General features: G+C 39.8%; 1 protein-coding gene and 1 pseudogene across 1 annotated transcript in view; both read left to right on the top strand.

The window, feature by feature from the left end:
• Nucleotides 1-14,267, top strand: part of ATP8B4 (ATPase phospholipid transporting 8B4 (putative)) — a 247,568-nt gene extending 233,301 nt beyond the window's left edge. Inside the window, exon 27 of the mRNA XM_090270585.1 lies at nucleotides 13,816-14,267. Within this exon, the coding sequence (XP_090126711.1) occupies nucleotides 13,816-13,935 (120 nt within the window). The 3' untranslated portion in view covers nucleotides 13,936-14,267. The remainder of the gene's footprint in view (nucleotides 1-13,815) is intronic.
• A 1,732-nt stretch (nucleotides 14,268-15,999) lies between these two features.
• LOC150016459 (signal peptidase complex subunit 2 pseudogene) lies at nucleotides 16,000-16,395 on the top strand (annotated as a pseudogene).
• The last annotated feature ends 3,011 nt before the right edge of the window (nucleotides 16,396-19,406 follow it).

The following is a 19,406-nucleotide window of genomic DNA, read 5'->3' as shown; positions in this document are numbered from 1 at the left end:
TTTTTAAACAAATAACAGCACATTTGTAATTTGCTAGTCAAGTTTTTGTTTCATGGATCCATCTGGGCCTGTAATACTGTAGGCAGAATCACTGAAGACTGCCAAGGTTGCCCAAGATTGCTGCACACATATGGCCAAATAGTGTGGATGAGTAGGGATTTCACTCATGGCCTCACATATTGTCTCTTCTGCCCAGACTGCCCAGCCTTACAGGTCTTCTGGGACCATCCGCACAATTTGGGGGCTCTTGAAGTAAGGAAGAAGAGTAGAGAAAGACAGAATCTCTCCAGGGCTCCAGGATACCTTGAATTCATAAACTCTGATTCCTCTTCTGAAAAACTCTGTCCCCACAGTGGGTGAACAATCTCCTGTATGATGAATGAACCTTCACCAAATTGTTCAGTGAATGCCTGCTGAGTGTCAGCTTGTGGCAGGCACATGTGAGTTGCATGTGCTCGCTATCCTCTATAATTTTCATATAAAATGAGCAGAATGGCTACAATATCCCTAAGAAAAAAGTGGCTTTAAGCTATTCAGCATGGTGTTCCCTAAAAGTAGCTTTGGTTCTTTCTTGTTTTGCCATCTTTCATTAGTTTCACAGAACGTTGTTTCTGTTTCTATTTTTTGAGATCTCTTCCTCCCCTCTCATTACCCAGACTGTGCCACAACACATCTCGGAGGGGGTTTTTAACCCTCACTCACCTCTCGCTTTTCCCCTAGGGTTATTTAGTTGTGAGTTCTCTTGTGGCATTTAGGGATTTGTTTTATTATTTTATGTTCATTGTATTGTTGTGATTCAGAGACTTTTTTTCCATCATGGGTCCCCAACTAGAACACATACTCTTTGCAGACAAGAGCCATGTCTTCATTCTTTCATGGTCCTGATTTCTTTTAAGGGTGTCATCAAAGCAAGTTTCAAAAAACAACTCCCTAAAATAGGGCCAAAGAATATTTGAGATCTACTGGGCCATAATACAACCAAGAGAATATAGTTGTAGTACCAGAAGTTTCTGGACATTCCTGAAATACTCACTATTCAAAGTTGGCCTAGAATAAGATAGGATTAAGTCTGGTCCTCATGTGCCTCTTCACTCATCTCACACTACTCTCCTCCTTGCTTTTTAATCTAAAGACTCACTGGCTCTCTTACATATTTTAAAGACTCTACTTTGCACACACCCATTTGCCTTATCTGAAATGCTTCCCTTCTCCTTCTGCCTCCACCCCCTCCTCCTTTCTGCCATTATTCCCATTCAACCTTGAAAACTCCTCTCAGTTATGATTCAGAGTCTTCCCTGATTTCCCTCATTAGGTAAAAAATCCTTTTCCCTCTTATCTTGCAACACCTTTACTTCTTCAAGAAACCTAAATACCTAACACATTTGCTGTGTAATTGATCAGTGTTGATATCATTCTCCTCCTCTAGATGGCAAGTTCCATAAGGGCAAGTCTTTTGTCCATTTCTATGCATCATTTCATCCTTAGGACCTAGTATATAATAGGTACTCAATAAATCTCATAAGCAAATTATTTGGGATGAATGTTTATAGTTAAATCAATTCACAATTATTTACTGAGCATATATGGAATAATATGCTGAGGCTTATTGAGGAAAAGGAAAGGAAAGTGCTGTGAATTGTTAAGGTACTAACAGCAGAAATGATATTGAGTGGTGGTAAAGTAGAGTAAGGAAGATGCCAAGAAAACATGGAAATGGAATCATGTTATAGAGCAAGGTACACAGAACGGAATGGGCTTCCCTCACGAAGGTGGTTGAATGCAGATGAAGCTGGGTAGATATCTGCTGTGTTGCAATGTTAACTTATTGGCACCATTGAGTAAGAGTATGTATATTAGTTATCTATTGCTGCATAACAAATTAGCCCACAACTTAGTGGCTTTAAACAACACTAATTACCTTATAGTTTCTGTGGGCATGGCTTTGTTGGGTCCTCTGCTATGGGTCTCTCAGAAGACTGATGTTATAGTCTCACCTGAAGGCCTGATTGGATAAGTATGCATTTCCAAGTTCACTCACATGGTTGTTGTTGGGATTCAGTTTCTCATGAGCTGTTGGACTGAGAACCTCAGTCCTCTATTGGCTGCTGGTCAGAGGTTACTTTTGATTTCTTGCCTTGAGGGATTCTTCATAAGGTAGTTCTCAATGTGGCAGCTGGCTTCATCAGAGTAAGCAAGTAAGAGGGCAAGTGAGGGAGTGACAGCAAGACAGAAATCGCCTTTTGTAAACTAATCTTGGAAGTGACAGCTTATCATTGTCATATTCTGGGAGTTAGAAGCAAGTCGCTAGGTCCAGACCACACTCAAGGTGAGGGGGATTACACAGAAGGTTATTCATTGTGGGGGCGGGGGGCATTTCAGATGTTGCCTAACCACAGTCCATGATTGCTGTGGCCAGTTAACACTAGAAAGAAGAGCAAGATTATGTTTATATTTCAAGTTATGAATTGTGTTATAGGTAATTAGCAGGCGTAAGAGACAAGGTAAACCAGGAGTACGTGGCTCACACTCTTGCACATTATAGAAATGCAAGTGGAAGAGGAACTGCTGTGATTAAGCCTTACTTTCTGCTTGAATCCTATCTTAGGAAATTCCTCCCAGACAGAGAGCAAATTGTGATAAATATAAAAAATAAAGACAGGATTTTGAGACAGATGCACTCATCAAACACATGTTCTGAGACTGGGGATAAACATTCAGAATAAAGTCCCTTATTCCCAGCCCTCACAAGATTCCTGCCACACTCCAACACTCACCACCTCCATGGTCCTTCCCCAGACACTTTTGAAAGTCAGTAGCCATATCGGTATTTTGTTGCAAACCAAGGACAGTATTGTTATAAGGAACTGTGTTTGTTTTATTAACTCTTGACTGAACGTGCACCGATCAGGATCATAAAGCCATAACCAAGATGTGCTGAGACTGACACCTCAAACAGCAGAAAACTCTCAGAATGAAGCATTATTATTTCAACAACAGTCTTTCCAACCTTGATTTCTTCTTGTGATGAAAAATACTTTGTGTGTGTAAGTCTTCCTCCTCTAGCAGTGTTGTGGCTTCCAAGGGTTATGAGAGCTGGATCTGATTCAGAGAACATTGTAGGCACGGGAACATGCAGCACAGAATTGTAAGTAGACAGCAAAAGAGGAATTTAGAATGGTTATAAGAAAAGTGTACTTCATCCAGTTGTTGACCAGTAAATACAATGGCCCTGCCCAAAGAATATGCGTAAACTCTGGAAGATGAGCTTGGAGATGGGAGGCTGCACTCTGGCTTCTGTGATGAGTGAGTAGCCTGTGGGTTTTGAGAAGAAGTGAAGCAAGACCAAATTTATGGTTCACGTCACAAATAGTGAAGGATCGGCTAGATCAAAGGGAAGCAATCTGGAGAAGCATGCCTCCTAGTTTCTGAGTCTGAAGGAATTCCATTTGTATTTTTTAAAAGAATTTTGAATAATTCAGAACTTGGTCCCTGCCATAGAATGGGCTCTAAGGGACCAGGGGTGAGTGCAGAAAAAGGGACTAGCAGCAGTGGGCTCTGACTTTAGCTCTGCATCTACAGTACTTCTATGGCAATCCTGGGCTCGCAATTTAACTACCTCTGTGAGCCTTATGTGTTTCACTCCGTAAAATAGGAAAAATAATATCTACCCCGTTTACCTCACAGAGTTACCATGACTGTTAAATGTGATATTATAGGTAAAAGATACTTTAAAAAAATATGGTATATGAGCAAACCTTTTCCCTACAGCCATCTTCACTTATTTCTTGTTCACCCAATTATTTCCCTAATCATTTATTCATATTATCTCACTTGTACTGCTACTCCCCTAGTTACTTAAAAAGTTTTATTTTTACTCCTTCCATCTCTTACAGTCATCCTTGCTTTTATGCTCTTACTCGGTTCCTTCTGTATTTTCCTTACTTGTTAACCCTTTGTCTTCCAAAACCCCTCAGTTTCTTCCATAGTATCTCTTGATCTCCTGGTCAATTCCTGCCCTCCATTTCCATAGTCTGTCTGGTGTCCATTTCACTCCTTCCCAGTACCAATGCCATCCCAAGTTGCCCAGAAGCATTGTTCAACCTCCCATCTCACTGTACTGGGCTGATCTTTGTGCTAGAAAGCATCACTGAAGAGCCCTGTCCCCAGCACAGTGATGATGAGTTGTCTGTTGGCTTTCTCATCTGAGATATGAGTGTACTCACTAGCAGACTGGGGTGCTATGACTTTATGCACCCTTTTGCTAATGAAAAGACCTACATTAACTGTGCTGAAATTACAAGCTTAGTAAACAATAATAGGTAACAACTGCAGAACATTTATAATATGTAAACACTAATTTACATAAAATTATATAAAATAAGCTCTGTGAGATAGGTATTATTTGAGGTTCAAATGCAAGAAATAAACTTCTCGGGATTATGTAGCCCAAATTAAAATTAGGAGTGTCTGATTCTAAAAGTCTGTGCTTTATGCACTATATCCTACTTACCTCCTAAACTGTTGTTTATGTGAAGGACGAGAAATCATCTGACAGGCTGCACAGGCTGCACAGACAAATCAATGACCTTGACAGAACCTTGGAATGCAAGGGGACTAGGCCAGGAGGACTGATCTATTTCTTCTTCTTCTTCTTTTAATCCTCACTTGAGGTTATGTTTACTAATTTTAGATAGAGAGGAAGGGAGAGAGAGAGAAACATCGATGTGAGAGAGATGTTGCCTCCTGCACACGCCCCGACAGGAGATCGAACCCATAATGTATGCATGTGTTGACCGGGAATTGAACCCACAATATTTTGGTGCATGACACATGCTCCAACTAACTGAACTACATACCCAGGGCAGGACTAATCTAATTTCTAAGAATCTAAGTGGATAACAAGAGATATGCTGAAATTGGGGATGTATCTTTCCTCAGACCAAGGATTGCCAGGTATATAAAAATGTCACCAGTAAAATTTGCATTTCAGCTAAAGTAGCAAATAGTTTTTAGTATAAGTGTGCCCTATGTAATATTTGGGACATACTTATACTGAAAATCTTATTCATTGTTTATCTGAAATTCAAGTTTAACTAGGTAACTGTATTTTATCTGACAACTGTATTCAGAGCCCCAGAGTGTTTTGCCTTTTCTGTCATTCACAATGCTTGTTTTATTTTCATTTTTGTTATAGCTAGTTCTTAGCACATTTACAATGTCTTGAAAATCACATAGTAAAACTTAGATTTTCTAACTATGATTAAAACTCCAGATGCAATATACAAGAAGATTGATATATTTGACTATATAAAAATAAAAACCTCTTAGATATCAAACAAACAAACAAACAAACAAACAAAACATAAGCCAAATAAAAAGGCAAGTGACAAACTGGAAAGAAATATTGTAAGACATATATCACAGATAATAGACTAACATTAGATAATAGACCTAACATTTAAAAAAATTAATAATTGAGGAAAAACACAAAATGCTATAGAAAATGAGCAAAATATATAGACAGATGATTCACAAAAAGAATAAATAAAAATAGCTCTTAAATATGTAAAAAGGTGTTTAACGTCACTTGTTAAATAAAATGTAAATTAAAGCTACACTAATAATCTCATCTATCAGATCGGCAAAAATTCAAAAGCTTGACAATTCACTCTGTTGGCAAGTCTGTGGGGACAAAGGGTCTCTCATACATTGCTGAAGGAGTGCAAAATGGTACATTTCCTATGAAGAGGAATTTCAAAACATGTAATAGAAGTACATTATGCATTTACCCTTCAACCCAGTTGTACTAATTCTAAGAATTTGCTCTGAACATATTCTTTCAACAATACAACAGTACATATGCACAAGGTTATTCAGTGCAGTGATGTTTATAATTGTAAAGTAAATACATCAGCATAGGAGCTTAGCTGAAAGATCCATTCACGTAGCGGTTAATGTGCTTCTATAAAAGAGAATAGGGAGATACCTATGAAATGATATGGAGAAATTTCCAGGAGATAAGAGTCAGTTAAAAAAAAAGTATAGAACATATAAAGTATGTTACTTTTTGTGTGAGAAAGAGGAAAAAATGTTTTGACTATGTGAAGCATGTGAGTGTTGTACATATTCAAATATTAAAATTGAACTAATAAGAAAAGAAAGAAAAAAACAAACTTAATCCTGAAAGTAGAAAGAAACAAAGTAAACTAATTATATTTCAAATAAATATGATAACCATACTGAAGGGAAAGAAAAGGAAGGGAGAAAAAAGAAGGAAGGAAGGAAAGTAGGAAGGAAGGAAGGAATGAAGAGAGGGAGGAAAGGAAAGAAAGAGACAATATTAGTCTCTGTAGGTTTTGTGGGGGCCCTTCCTAAGCCTTTACTTAATTCCTTATGTGAGACTGCTCAGTGGAACCTGTCTCTCTTCCATAGACCACCACCTGGAGGGCAGCCGCCTCTTCACCATGAGAAAACTCTTGGACTTTTTCAGGTTGCTGAGTGATTTATCACACAGCTGCTCTCTCAGACTTAGAAGGCTGATGGCAACCCTGTTAGAGACAGATGGGAGAGCTGGAGTCCAGTTGCTTGTCAGCGATGTTCAGTAGACACATTTATAAGGCTTTTCACACTTTCTTGGCATCCCCCACCATCAACCAGACACCAAAGGCAGCCCTCTGTACACCACATGCAGGCCAGGAAAGCAGAGTGCACACGTGCCAGATGATGCCCCAGCACAGCTTAGTCTTTTCTCTACGCCTTCTTTCATTACTCGTTTCTATGTGGTTGTGGTCACCATGCCACTCGACTTTGCATGCTAAATCCTTTTAATTTTTTCTCCCAAATAACTCATTAAGCACGAAACAAGTTGCAATAGTATAGACTTAATGTGAATCATTTTCAACTCTCTTTATAGTTATTTGGAAGAGTGTTATCAATAAATATTTCTTTAGCAATTGTAGCATTCCAGGTGCCTAAGGGAACCTATAACCAAATCATTTAAGTTTCTTGCTGAAGCTATAGGAAGCGAACCATGAAAGTGATTTCTTTTTCCTCACGTTTCTATGTTGGAATTACCTGAAGACATTGACAAACATTCTGATGCATAAATCCCAATCCCAGAGATTCTGATTGATCTGAATGCAGCATAGGTATTGGGGATCATTGCCTTAGGAATTAATAAAATGTACCCAAAATTTTTCTATATTTTCTTTTCAACATTTTTTAAGATTTTTACAAAAACTTTTCACTGAAGTAATCTGTGTTAAACCTCAAAACAACCTCATGAAGCAATTAGTCTGAATTTGTTACTAGTTTATTTACATATTTGTGCCATAGCCTCAATTTGATTATTTCAAACAATGGAGTTCAGAGAGGACAAGTTATGTCCTTGGATAGACAGCTGGTAAGGTCAGGGCTAAACCTTGAACCCATGGGTCCTGGATCCCACTGTTTTTTCAATTACTTTATAACACCCTTAGTTCAGATTTGTCATTGGACACCATTTATTGGATCATAATACGGCTCTACTTTAGATTGTATAAACATTCAAAACAGAAACCCTCTGATTTTCTTATTGGCAGATTTAAGTAATATTAATAAGGAAAGAAGGGCAATGCTAATGAGAAAATAGGGCCCTTCTGGTTTGATGGCTAATACATGAACTTAGCATATACTGTATAATGTGTTAAGTGCCAGTAGACATTTCGTGCATGATGCTACTTATTGGGGAAGTCAACGAATGCCAGCCAAAGGTTAGACACCCAAAGCTCACCTCTGAGAACCATAAATCATTTCAAAATTAGACCACAGCTTTCTTCTTTCTGTGATGAAAGACATTCCAAGTTCTTTGGAAGGTTGCACATATCCTTGTCTGAAGACAGAATAATCTGTTAATTCCCATGAACACAGAGGTTAGTTTGAAGGATGGCTGTTCTCCTAAGCCAGCAGGAAAATACATTGATTTGGAGCCTCCATGCCCAAGCTGTTTTTCACTTTATAGAAAATAATAAAAATATGTGTTTTTAAATGCTACAAAATCTTAGAGACATGAAATTACCATTATCCACAACTCCTTGAGTGTTTCATTAATGCTGCCAGGAAGGAATGGAGCAGGATTGATTGATAAAATGAATTCAGCATCTCTCTGAACCTTATCAGGAGGCCTAAAGTTTCAGTGCCTTGCTCATGTCTCGGACCAATGCCACAGCTTTAATGGTAAGCTATGGTCAAAGGATGCCTAGTGAACCATAAGCCAGCATGGGTCAGAAATTTAATTAGCATAGGGTTGTCCATGGCCTGGGCCAGTAAGGCTTCCATGGGTATTTGGGTTGCAGAGAGACACCATCCAATTAAACTACTGGTCATTTTGAAAACAGGTGTTTGAATCAATTCCAATATAGAGTTTGCAAGCATTCTGTTATTCTAATCAGTTTGTATATGTGAGGCTACAGCCATAAATGAAAGTGTGGATACAGCCATAAATGAAGAAGAGAGTAAGCTCATAAATAGGACTGTTAGAATTACTAAAATTGCTCTAAAAGTCAGTTTTTCTAACCAAACACGGATCCAGCTGCCTGCCGTTTTGAAAGCCAATGCTTGAGAGGTAGGTGCTGATATAAAGGAAAATGATTTTATTCAGGTGCTGGCAACCTGGAAGATGGGGGACTCTTATCTCAAAGCCCATTTCAGCACCTCTGGCTTCCTGGCTGGTGTGTATAGGGGAACTGTAGGAAGAAGGGAGCTAAGGAATTTCTGGTGACATGCATTTCTCAGCTCTGCTCTTCGGTGGTTGCAATGTTATCTCCTGCATGCATCATCATTGTAGTTTTATATTTCCATCCACAGTCCTACTCCTGGTATCTGGGAATAGGACGTTCAGACAGCATTTCTGCTAGTTTTGATATGAATTGCTGGACGCTTGCCCAATTTCTTGTGGTCAGGATCATTCCTTGGTTAAGCATGAGCTGCAACTGCTGGTCTCTACAAAACACCTATAAGGAAAGTTTTAATACATGAATCTTCAATGAGTTTGTTAATATAATATAGAATTATATTCTATAATTGCCATCTGATTAGTATATTATGTTTACTTTAATCACTGTCACATTTTGAACCTGAAAAAATGACCATAAAGGGTACCTCTTAACCAAACCTGCCATTACCTGAATCCTTAAATGCAATTGAAGTCTAGTTCTCATCAGTTTCTCACTCTCAGAAACCCTGGAAACAGGTCTCCAAATGCAGACCTCACAAATCCCCTTTGAGGTGATGATCCTTTGGCAGAACTACCTACATAATTTGTGGGACCCAGTGCAAAGTGCGAGTCTCTTTGTTAAAAAGTTAGTAAAAATTTAAAACGATGACATCAGAGCATTAAACCAAACACAAGGTCCTGTGTGACCGCACAGGTTGCATGTTTGTTACTCAGTCCCTGTCCTCATGGCAGCAAGACCCCAATAGTGCTATTCTAGCTACTGTTGTATTGAGTCATTGGGAGTAAGTGACACCTCACAATGTGCTGCCAAATGCTATGTAGGCAGATGGCCCCAGCTGTCCAAAGGCCATCTGCAGGGACAGCAACAGAAGGAAAATGTGATGGAAAGTGAATGCAGCATGTCTGTCAGGACTAATAGCGGAAGGGCAGAGGATTTGTACAGCTGTTACAGAACTCAGAAAAAGGACAGATGGCTACTGTAGACCCAGCTGAATGCCAGCATTGTTGAGGGGAGAGAGAACCTTGGATGCTCTCATCCTTAATTGAGATTACATGGCAACACATCTTGAGATATTATTCCTATTTATCTACCTACCTACCTACCTATAGACATATAGATCTACACTTAATTTTTAAGCATTTCTAGCTTTCTACCCAAAACCCAAGCTAACAGTTGTCTATGTGCTCATTATGTCAGGGCAGAGGTCTGCCAGAACAAAAAGAGCCTAATAGTCATCTTGGATTAGGCACACAAGCCTAAGTCCCACAGAGAGGAGTGGATTCAGAGCACAGAAATTGTCTGGACCAAACCATGAAGGCGGGATTTTCCCCAGCCTCATAAAGCAGTTTTCCTGGTTTTGGAAGGGAGGGTGAGGGAAGGAGGGTGAGAAGGCCAATATATCCCTGATTGAGATACATCCCAGGAATTGCTGCACAGGCAACAGGCTGATGGGATGACAGGCAACCTTGGCCCCAAGTGTATGCTAAGGGCAATTGAAAGCTTCCTGTGCTCCACAGACCGCATAGCAGCAGTGGCAGACAGCATGCCAAAGAGACAGAGGATGTCTTACTGTCATCTTAGGTAGCCTGGTGATGGAGGATCGATGGCCACAAAATGTGAAGTGTGACCCTCATTCCCACCCCAACAGGCATGGCTTTGCATAAGATTTCAGAAATTGCTGTGGGGAGAGGAAAATAAGAACATGACTGAAGTTAGCTTTCCTAGTAGCTTGGTGGGAGGAAGATTGAGAATAGAAATTAAATATTAAAAAAGGTTATTTTTCTTGTACCCCCTGTGTTTTTAGACAGGGATTCATTCTAACTACTCTGTGATTGCACTTTTTCCCAGGCTCAATCAGTTCCCATTACCATGACACTGCTCTCACTGAATTTTTACTCTTTAATTTGGTTTCCAGTTTAGACTTTCCCAGAAGAAAGAACATGTTTGGACTGCCATGAATATTGTATTTCACTTGGCAATGAAAGCCCTCAGTTTAGATGAACAAAATTGACATAGTTCTAATTTATAAATCAGTCTCTTGTGAGTTTGGTTAACATGGCTCAGTTTCCTGGGACCTGGCCACATGCATATACTGTCTTTTTTTTTTTTTTATATGTGTTTTATTGATTACAGTGTTACATTTGTTCCAATTTCCTTTCCCTTTGCTCCCCTCCACCCGGTAGCCCCCCTCGCTCCCCTTGTCCCCCCCTTTTAGTCCATGTCCATTGGTTGTGCATATAGTTCTTCTCAACCTCTCTCTGTCTATTCCATTCCCACCTACGATGTTTCTTAATTCCTATACCATCTCCCTCCCTCTCCCCCTTCCCCTTCCCTGCGGACCTCCCCCCAATATGCTCCCCATACCTATAGTTCTTTTTCCACTCTCATTGCCTATTTAGTTTGCCTTTGTTTCAATTCCCTAGCTTCTGTTGTTGTTTCTTGTGATGCAGTTTTCATTTTAATGTTCATAGTTTTGATCCTCCTTTTTCTAAACCAGTCCTTTTAACACCTCATATAACAGTGGTTTGGATCTAATGAACTCTTTCAGTTTTATTTTGTCCTGGAAACACTTTCTCTGCCCTTCTATTCTGAATGACAGCTTCGCTGGATAAAGTATTCGTGGTTGTAGGTTTTGGATTTTCATTACTTTGAATATTTCTTGCCAGTCCCTTCTTGCCTGCAGGGTCTCCCTTGAGAAGTCAGCTGATAGTGTAATTGGGACCCCTTTGTACATGATTCTTTTCTTCTCTCTTGCTGCTTTTAAGATTCTCTCTTTATCTTCAACTTTTGACATTTTGATTATAATGTGTCTTGGAGTGGTTCTCCCTGGGTCCAGTTGTTTTGGAACTCTCTGTGCTTCCTGGACCTGTAAGTCGATTTCCTTCCCCAAGTTTGGGAAGTTCTGCTTTATTATATTTTCACTTAATTTTTCAATTTCTAGTTCTTCTTCGGCCTCTGGCAATCCGATCATCCATATGTTGGATCTCTTATAGCTGTCCCAGAGGTTTCTGATCCTCTCATCATTTTTCTTGCTTCCCGTTTCCTCTCTCTGCACTGGTTGATTGTTTGTTCCTTCTCTATGTTCTGGTTTGTTGGTTTGAACTCTGGATTTTATTTCCTCACCATCTGTCTCGTATGTGGTTTTGTTCCTTTCAGTATGAGTGTTTTTCAATTCTTTCTCATCTTTTTCCAGATCTTTTGTTAATTCTGTAAGCCACCTGATAACAATGGCCCTGAACTGAGCCTCTGACAGGTTTCTTATTTGTTCATCTGTCAGGTTCTTCATCTATTGCCTGGTGAGCTGCGCCACCGGGATTTCTATAGTTGTCTGCCTCATTTTGACAGATGCGTTTTGTTTTCTTGGGCCGGCTGTAGGGGGCAGTGCCTGTGTACTCGTCACAACCCAGCGACCGGCGGCAATCCGCAACCTTTCTCTCTGCGCTGTGGTGCTTTGTCGTCACTGCCCAGCGACCAGTGGCGATCCGCAACCTATTTCGCAGCCCTGTGGCGCTTTGTGTGGGGGCGGGGGTCCAAGATGGATTCCCGCAGTTATTCCACTAGGAGACCGGGATCAGTCCTCCTGCCCTTTGGGCCTCATTATTCGGGGCAATGTGGTGGCTGCTTTTCCCAGCGTTGAGGTCGCAAGCTGCCGGGGTTCGACTGCAGCTGAGATTGCTCTCCCTGCCGCTGTCCCTGGTGTGACCACAAACAGCATCGCCCCCTTTCGCTCTTCTTACCTGCCCAAAGGGCGCCGCTGGTTTATAACTTCTTATGTTGGGCTTCCGTGTAGTTTTATTTTCTGGAATTTCTAGTTATCTTTTGTTTTGAAGTAGTTGTATTCCTCTCTAGTTGTAGAGGGAGACCGAGCGTGTCCGTCTAAGCCTCCATCTTGGCCAGAAGTTGCATATACTGTCTTGATGGAAAGTATGAGTTCGCAAAATAGAGGGCCATGACTCTACTGAGGTGCAGATACTCAGTCAGGTTCCGTGGCTGAAAAGGCCCCCATCTCTCTCTACTGGTGTTTAGTATTGAGAAATAATATCACAAAGCTTATTTAAAATTTGTTTAAAAGTTGTATTAGTATAATATAGTAGTTAAGAATGCAGGCTCTGGAATCAGGCTGCCCAGGTTTATCAAATCCTGGCTTTGCCACTTATAAAAATTATGATTTAGCAAATTCAAAGAACTCTAGTAGGGATTGTTGTAAGGAATAAAGACATTAATACATGTAAAACATTTTGATCAGTGCTTAGCATCTGTTGAGCATTATGTAAATGTTAACTACTGTTTCTAGTTTTATTGTTATTATTTTAGGTGTTCCCTTGCAACCTATGTTCCAATGCATGGATATCATTTCATATTGCACATCATTTGCATTCTTCTTTTCAATCTAACACTACGCCATTAATACTTTATGTTTTTCTATGGAGGCTTTAATTAATTTTAATTAAATCCACTAAATAATTGAGCACTTATGTTAAAATAACTATGCTATGTGACAGGGATATCAACATGATGATAAATTAGAAGAACTGACAAAGGTGATGAGCAGATAACATACCAAGAGAGAAATATAAATGGCTAAAAGAGTGGTTTACCACAGAAAGAAGTTAGGAAATGCAAATTAGAGTGATCATTACTATTTTTACATAACAGATAGGCAACATTAAAATAGACCCAGAGGTATGGAAACAAGGAACAGACTGACAGTGACTGGAGGGAACAGGGGAGGGGAGAAGAGGGGGAAGAAAGGGAAAGGTCTAGTCAAGGAACCAGTATAAATGACCCGTGGACATGGACAACGGGGTGGAGATTGACTGTGGGAGAAGAGTGGGGTGGGGTGGGGTGGGTGGGGTGGGCATGGCAGTGGAGAGCAACCCGGGAGAGGAAAAATTGGGACAACTGTAATAAAACAACAATAAAAAAAAAAAGAAATTAAAAAAAGTTTGATAATATCTATGTTTGAGTAGATGCAGGACAATGGGTACTCCCCTCTCCTGCTGGCCAAGGGTAAGCACATGAAGCCAATTAACTATTTATATTTAAAGTTCACAGACCTTCTTCATCCAACCCTTTCTCTCTTCCATATCTGCCCTCATAGAACACTAGCCGTGTGCTTCAGGAAACAGAAAGAAGGATGTCCACTGTAACATTTGTAATCCTGAAAACTGAAGACCACAGAACTGCTCAGCATTACTTGGAATGGTTAAAGAAACTGTGATAGATTCACTCAGAAAGAATGTGTTCTATCTATCAATACTGGATGGAAAACTTCCAAGGCTTGTTGCTAAGTAAACAAGCAAACAAACAAATTTGTTAAAAAGTTGCAGAAAAGCAAGGACAGTGAGATAGCATTTTCTTAACACACACTCTAAATAAAATATATAGCTCTTTAGAATGTGTATGTATAAGTATATGTAGGTGTACATGCATATATAAATGTGTGTGTTTGTGTGTGTGTGAATATATTGAAAAATGCCTGCGAGAGACCCCACCAAACTGTTAAAAGTGGCTACCTATAGACAGAAAACTAAGAGTGGTCAAGGGGTACATGAGCTGTTTCTGCATTTTTAAATGTTTTTAAGTATTCTTTGTAATAATAAGAATAAGCTTTTAAAAACTAAAAGATAAATAAAGCTAAGTTCCTGAATCCCAAAGTTAGTATTCTATTGAGTAGTTTTATAACAATTTATTTAGCCATTGACCTATATTTAGCAATTTAGGTTGTTTCCATTCTTTTATATTATAGATCTCTATACACTGCAGCTTCTTTTTCTCCTCTTGATTTATTTCTCTAGGATAAATTCCAAGAGTGGGATTACTGGATAAAATGGTATAAACATCTCTCTGGATTGTGATATATTTTTCCACATTGCTTTCCAAAAATGTCATGCTTCTCTTTCCCCATCATTACTACAGGAAAATGAGTGCGCTCTTCTACCACCAGGCACCAATCTCCTCATTCTCAGGGTTGTACACTTTCGCTTCTGTTTTCAACCTGTTTTACAATTGGCATCTCAATGAAGACTGTCAGTTCATAATCTTTCTCTTATGCCTAGTGTATGTAAACTCCTGAAAGACAAATAGAATTAATGTTCCCATTTTACAGATGAGAATACTGAGGCTCACAGAGGTCAAGTGCTTTGCCTAGCTAATAAGTAGTAGATCCATACTTTTAATCATATCACTACACTCTCTCTGCATGTGGATGTGGTTCTGCATCAGTTTGGTGTGAACATAGTTGATTTGAATGCAAATGCCTTTTGCTTACACATCAGGTACACTTCTGTCATGGCTTTCTACTACATTGGATCTCTTGGTACTAGCCCATGTTTGTGTCCTCACCACCTCTCTGCTTGAGTCCCTCTTGTTGGCCTGATTCTCAGATTTTCAACTCAAATTGCACATACATAACCTCCATTCCTATCTGTTTCATCTACTTTAACCCAAAATAGATAAAAGTTAGATCAGTGGCTCTCACCCTTGGGGAACTTAAAACAAAATGAACCAAACAAACTGAGGCCTGGACTGTTCATCCCTAGCAATCCAGATTCCTTGACCTGGGGTGTATGTAGTCTGAGGCTGAGCCTGAGCCTGAGCCTGGGATTTTTCAACATTCCCTGGGAACTTTGGAGGGAGAGACTCTGTTCTAGATGCCATTCTTGGTTCCCTCCTCTAGGTTTAGGTAGCAACATGGCTCATTTTTGTTTGTTTTGTAATAGTTGCCCTGTCTCCCTTGGCCACCACCACCACTTGCAGTCACGTACCTGCCTGTCTTGCTGTAATTTTGTCTGTCCCTTTAGGCTGTCCCTTAGCACACGCACCTTTGCTGTGCTTACCTTAAGGCCCTCTCCCTTCCCGTTGCTGCTGCCTGCAGCCACTGCTTTCCTTCACCTCAGTCCATCCTGCTGAGCTGAAGCTTGCCTCCTCCACACAGTTCCCTGGCATCACAGCCCACACAGGTGGCTGCTTCTTCTAAACTCCTATTTTTTCAGTTCTCACCTGCTTCCTTCCAGTGACTTTTCTTTAATGACAGAAGATGGTATATGATATTCATGTGTGGACAGGAGGAAGCATTCGTAATAGTAGTCAAGAGCACAGGATTGAGAGTCAAGAAGACCCATATCTCAAATTTAAGGCTGCTAACTTAACCACTCTAAGGCTCAGTTTTCTAACTTAAAAATTAAAGAAAATATTAATATATATTCCATGAAGCTTAGATAAAAACATGGAAAGCATTTAACACAGTTCCTGGAACATGATATAATTTGATATATACTATTAGATGGCGGCGGCGGCGGCTGCACAAGGCGGGAGAAGTGGTGGCGGCGGAGGCGGTAGTGGGTCTGGCAGTGGCCCAAGCTGCGGGACAGGTAGTGGCCGCAGCGGCTTGTTAGATAAGTGGAAGATTGATGATAAGCCTGTAAAAATTGACAAATGGGATGGATCAGCTGTGAAAAATTCTTTGGATGATTCTGCCAAAAAGGTACTTCTGGAAAAGTACAAGTATGTGGAGAATTTTGGTCTAATTGACGGTCGCCTCACCATCTGTACCATCTCCTGTTTCTTTGCCATAGTGGCGTTAATTTGGGATTATATGCACCCCTTTCCAGAGTCCAAGCCTGTTTTGGCTTTGTGTGTCATATCATATCCTTTATTTATACTCAAGTTTGTTTTTTAGTGACTATCTTATAATCTCTACTGATAACCTCCCTGCTCCTTACAAAAAATAGACTTTGATCTGAGGGCCTGCTAATGTTAGAATTTTACATTATCAGCTGTGGGAATCTGTAAATTTATGTAATAATTATCACTGATATTTGAGGTTTAAAATGGTTATTTTACCTTTAATTATATTCAATTATTAATATAGAGATTACTATAATCAGAGAAGGAAAACTCTGACTCCAAAAAACCTCCGCTGCCTTGCGGCATACCTCTTCAGGGGAAAGGCTAAGGGAGTAAACCCCGACAGAAAATCCGGAGCCGGAGTCCCTAAGGCGGTTTGACGTTGTAGTCAACACCGGCAACTCCTGCGGCGCACCTGAAGCCAAGCTGTATTGACTCCGTCTTTCCCTTGGACCCTTCAGCTGCGAAGAGAGGGGGGGTCTGCTGCATGGGCAACAGCAGACCCTCCATATCACCCTGCCCAGGCTCTGTAGCTTCAGCTTCACTGGAGAGGACACTCCAGCGTCATCGCAAGATGTCGATTCAACACGGGAGGAGACAGATACCGGGTCACTCCCGAGTCGGACTGCACAGCCATTCTCGGCGGTGCAGATAGACTCTTAAGAAGCTACACCATCGTCTCTCGAGACGGACGGCTGCCGACGACGACTATTAGAAATGAAATATATGATAATAGACTGATTTCTTTCAACAAAAGTGGTGAAATTAAGAATGTATGTATCCAAATGAGCAATTTCCCTTGAAAATTGCCCCTAAATATTTATTTTATAAATGAATGGAGAATACTTATTCAGATGATGCTATTACATTGCCCAGATCTTTTCCAGAAATCTCCTTTTAGAACTGCCTACAGAGCCAATGTCTGAGTCAGAAATGTAAAGGATTCTAGTACTCTACTTTCTTCTATTCACCAAAAAAGGTAATTTCCAGTTTCATTGTCCACTTTATTTATTAGCTTTTATGTCAGCTGACCTTCGCCTATTTTTTCTTTTGAGTTAAATCTGCCCCAAGAATACAAAGATGCCACTACTAAGATTATGCACAAAATGTGTCATTGATTCCTAAGGGAATTTAGAACATAAGTCCTCAAGGAAGTTCCCCAGGGAGACTGCAGATCACTTGAGAACAGGGACCTTATCTACAAGCAGGGTTCTTTACCTGGAGTTAACTAAATTTGGGCGCAGATTTTTGAAGCATAATATTTTCCTAGATAGAAGGTCTGTTAGTTTTTTATTTTCAAAGGTATTTATGACAAAAAGGGGATAAGATCTTTTAAAAAGTGCTTTATATGTGCCATGTCTTTTAGGAGACATGTTATAATGTTAATAAGTTTAAATATTTAAAGGATAAAGATGTGCTATCTTTCATATGCTTAAGTGATGATCTTCATTCATTGCTATAGCAAACATCACTGTACATGTGCTCATAGCAGCTGCTAGTATTCTAGTGTATGGGGTGTGACCTTCCAACGAAGCTAGTTTTTCTTTTCAAATGAAGAAGACCTGACTGTCAGGACTGGTTCAGTGACTTTTTGGTTATGTTAGTGACACATTCTAACACATTGAGTTAACTCAAACAAATGACACTGGAGTTATTCATTGAAAGAACTGAGAAGTTAGCTTTCCATTGCTTTTCCTCCAGTTCCCAATGCTACATTTTTAGAACCATTTATTTTAAATGGAGAGAGTCCAAAGGAGAACACAGCTATCATGGTTAAAAAACAAAATCTGAAGTTGGGAATTGGGAGAAGGATTATTTGTCATTGTGTTTTTATCCAGCGGCATGCTGGTAAACTAGCCTCTAGGGGAGAGAAAAACAAGCCCTGAACTGTAGTGTTTACGAATTTCTATGGTGTAAGTACTCCCCCCATGGGCAATTTCAAGCTACCAATGCCAGGCCACTGAATGGAATTGGGAAGAGATGGACAGAATTTGTTCTTGTGAATGAGTACAAGTTTGTTCCAGTAAAACACTGCTTATAACCCTTATGAGCCCTAGGCCCAGGAAAAGGATTTCTAGGGGAGGTTTCTAAAGCAGTGCCCTTTGGAAGAAGCACAATTTAAGAGAAAAAAAATAATTAAGAATTCTATTGGAGGATGTTGAAGGAGACTGAAATATATATAGTTTAAAACATATTTCTCTGCCTTGGCCATGTAACTCAATTGGTTAGAATGTCGTCCTAACACACCAGGATTGTGTGCTTGATCCCTGGTCAGGGCACATACAAGAATCAACCAATGAATGGATAAATAAATGGAACACAAATTGATGTCTCTCTTTTTCTCTCTTTCCCTCAAGTTAATAAATAAAAATTTTAAAGAAAACATATTTCTCAAACTCCTTGATAAAATTTGTCATCTCTACCATAAGCCACTAAAATTTTTTCTCCCCATTTTTCTACCTCCTCCTCCTAGCTCCACTTTTTTTCTTCATTAGATTGACATATTCTCTAAGAGTCCTTCCTCTTTAGGTATAGACCGGAGGTAGGGTGGGGAGGGATTGGCTACTCTTAGGAGAATAGAGAAGGGGAGGTCTGGAAATAGTAGGACATCAATAATTTGTATACTATCATGTTATTTTCCTATTTTTAAAGAAAAACACTTGAGAAAAAACTTTTTATAAAGTTTATAATTTGTGAATCAGTCTTTACAGAGGAGAAAAAACAGTATAAATATGAACCAAATCCTTTTATTTTCTTTCCACTTACTTATTGACATTTCTTAATCTGTACCTACATTTCTTTTTTTAATATGCTTGATTATGCTGTTACAGTTGTCCCATTTTTTTCCCTTTGTTCCCTTCCACCCAGTGACATCCCTCCCTCCAGTTGTCCGCCCCCTTTTAGTCCATGCGCATTGGTTGTGCATGTAGTTCTTCTCAACATCTTCCTATCTACTCCACTCCCTCCTACTATGCTTCCTAATTCCTGTACTATCTCCCTCCCTTTTCCCACCTCCCCCTTCCTGCTGACCTCCTCCCAATATGTTCCCCATACCTATAATTC

The sequence above is a fragment of the Furipterus horrens genome, unplaced genomic scaffold, assembly GCF_987537825.1.
Source record: "Furipterus horrens unplaced genomic scaffold, mFurHor1.1.pri manual_scaffold_3, whole genome shotgun sequence".
NCBI lineage: Eukaryota > Metazoa > Chordata > Mammalia > Chiroptera > Furipteridae > Furipterus > Furipterus horrens.
The sequence above is the reverse complement of the archived record's forward strand: the minus strand, read 5'-3'. Positions and strand labels throughout refer to the sequence as shown.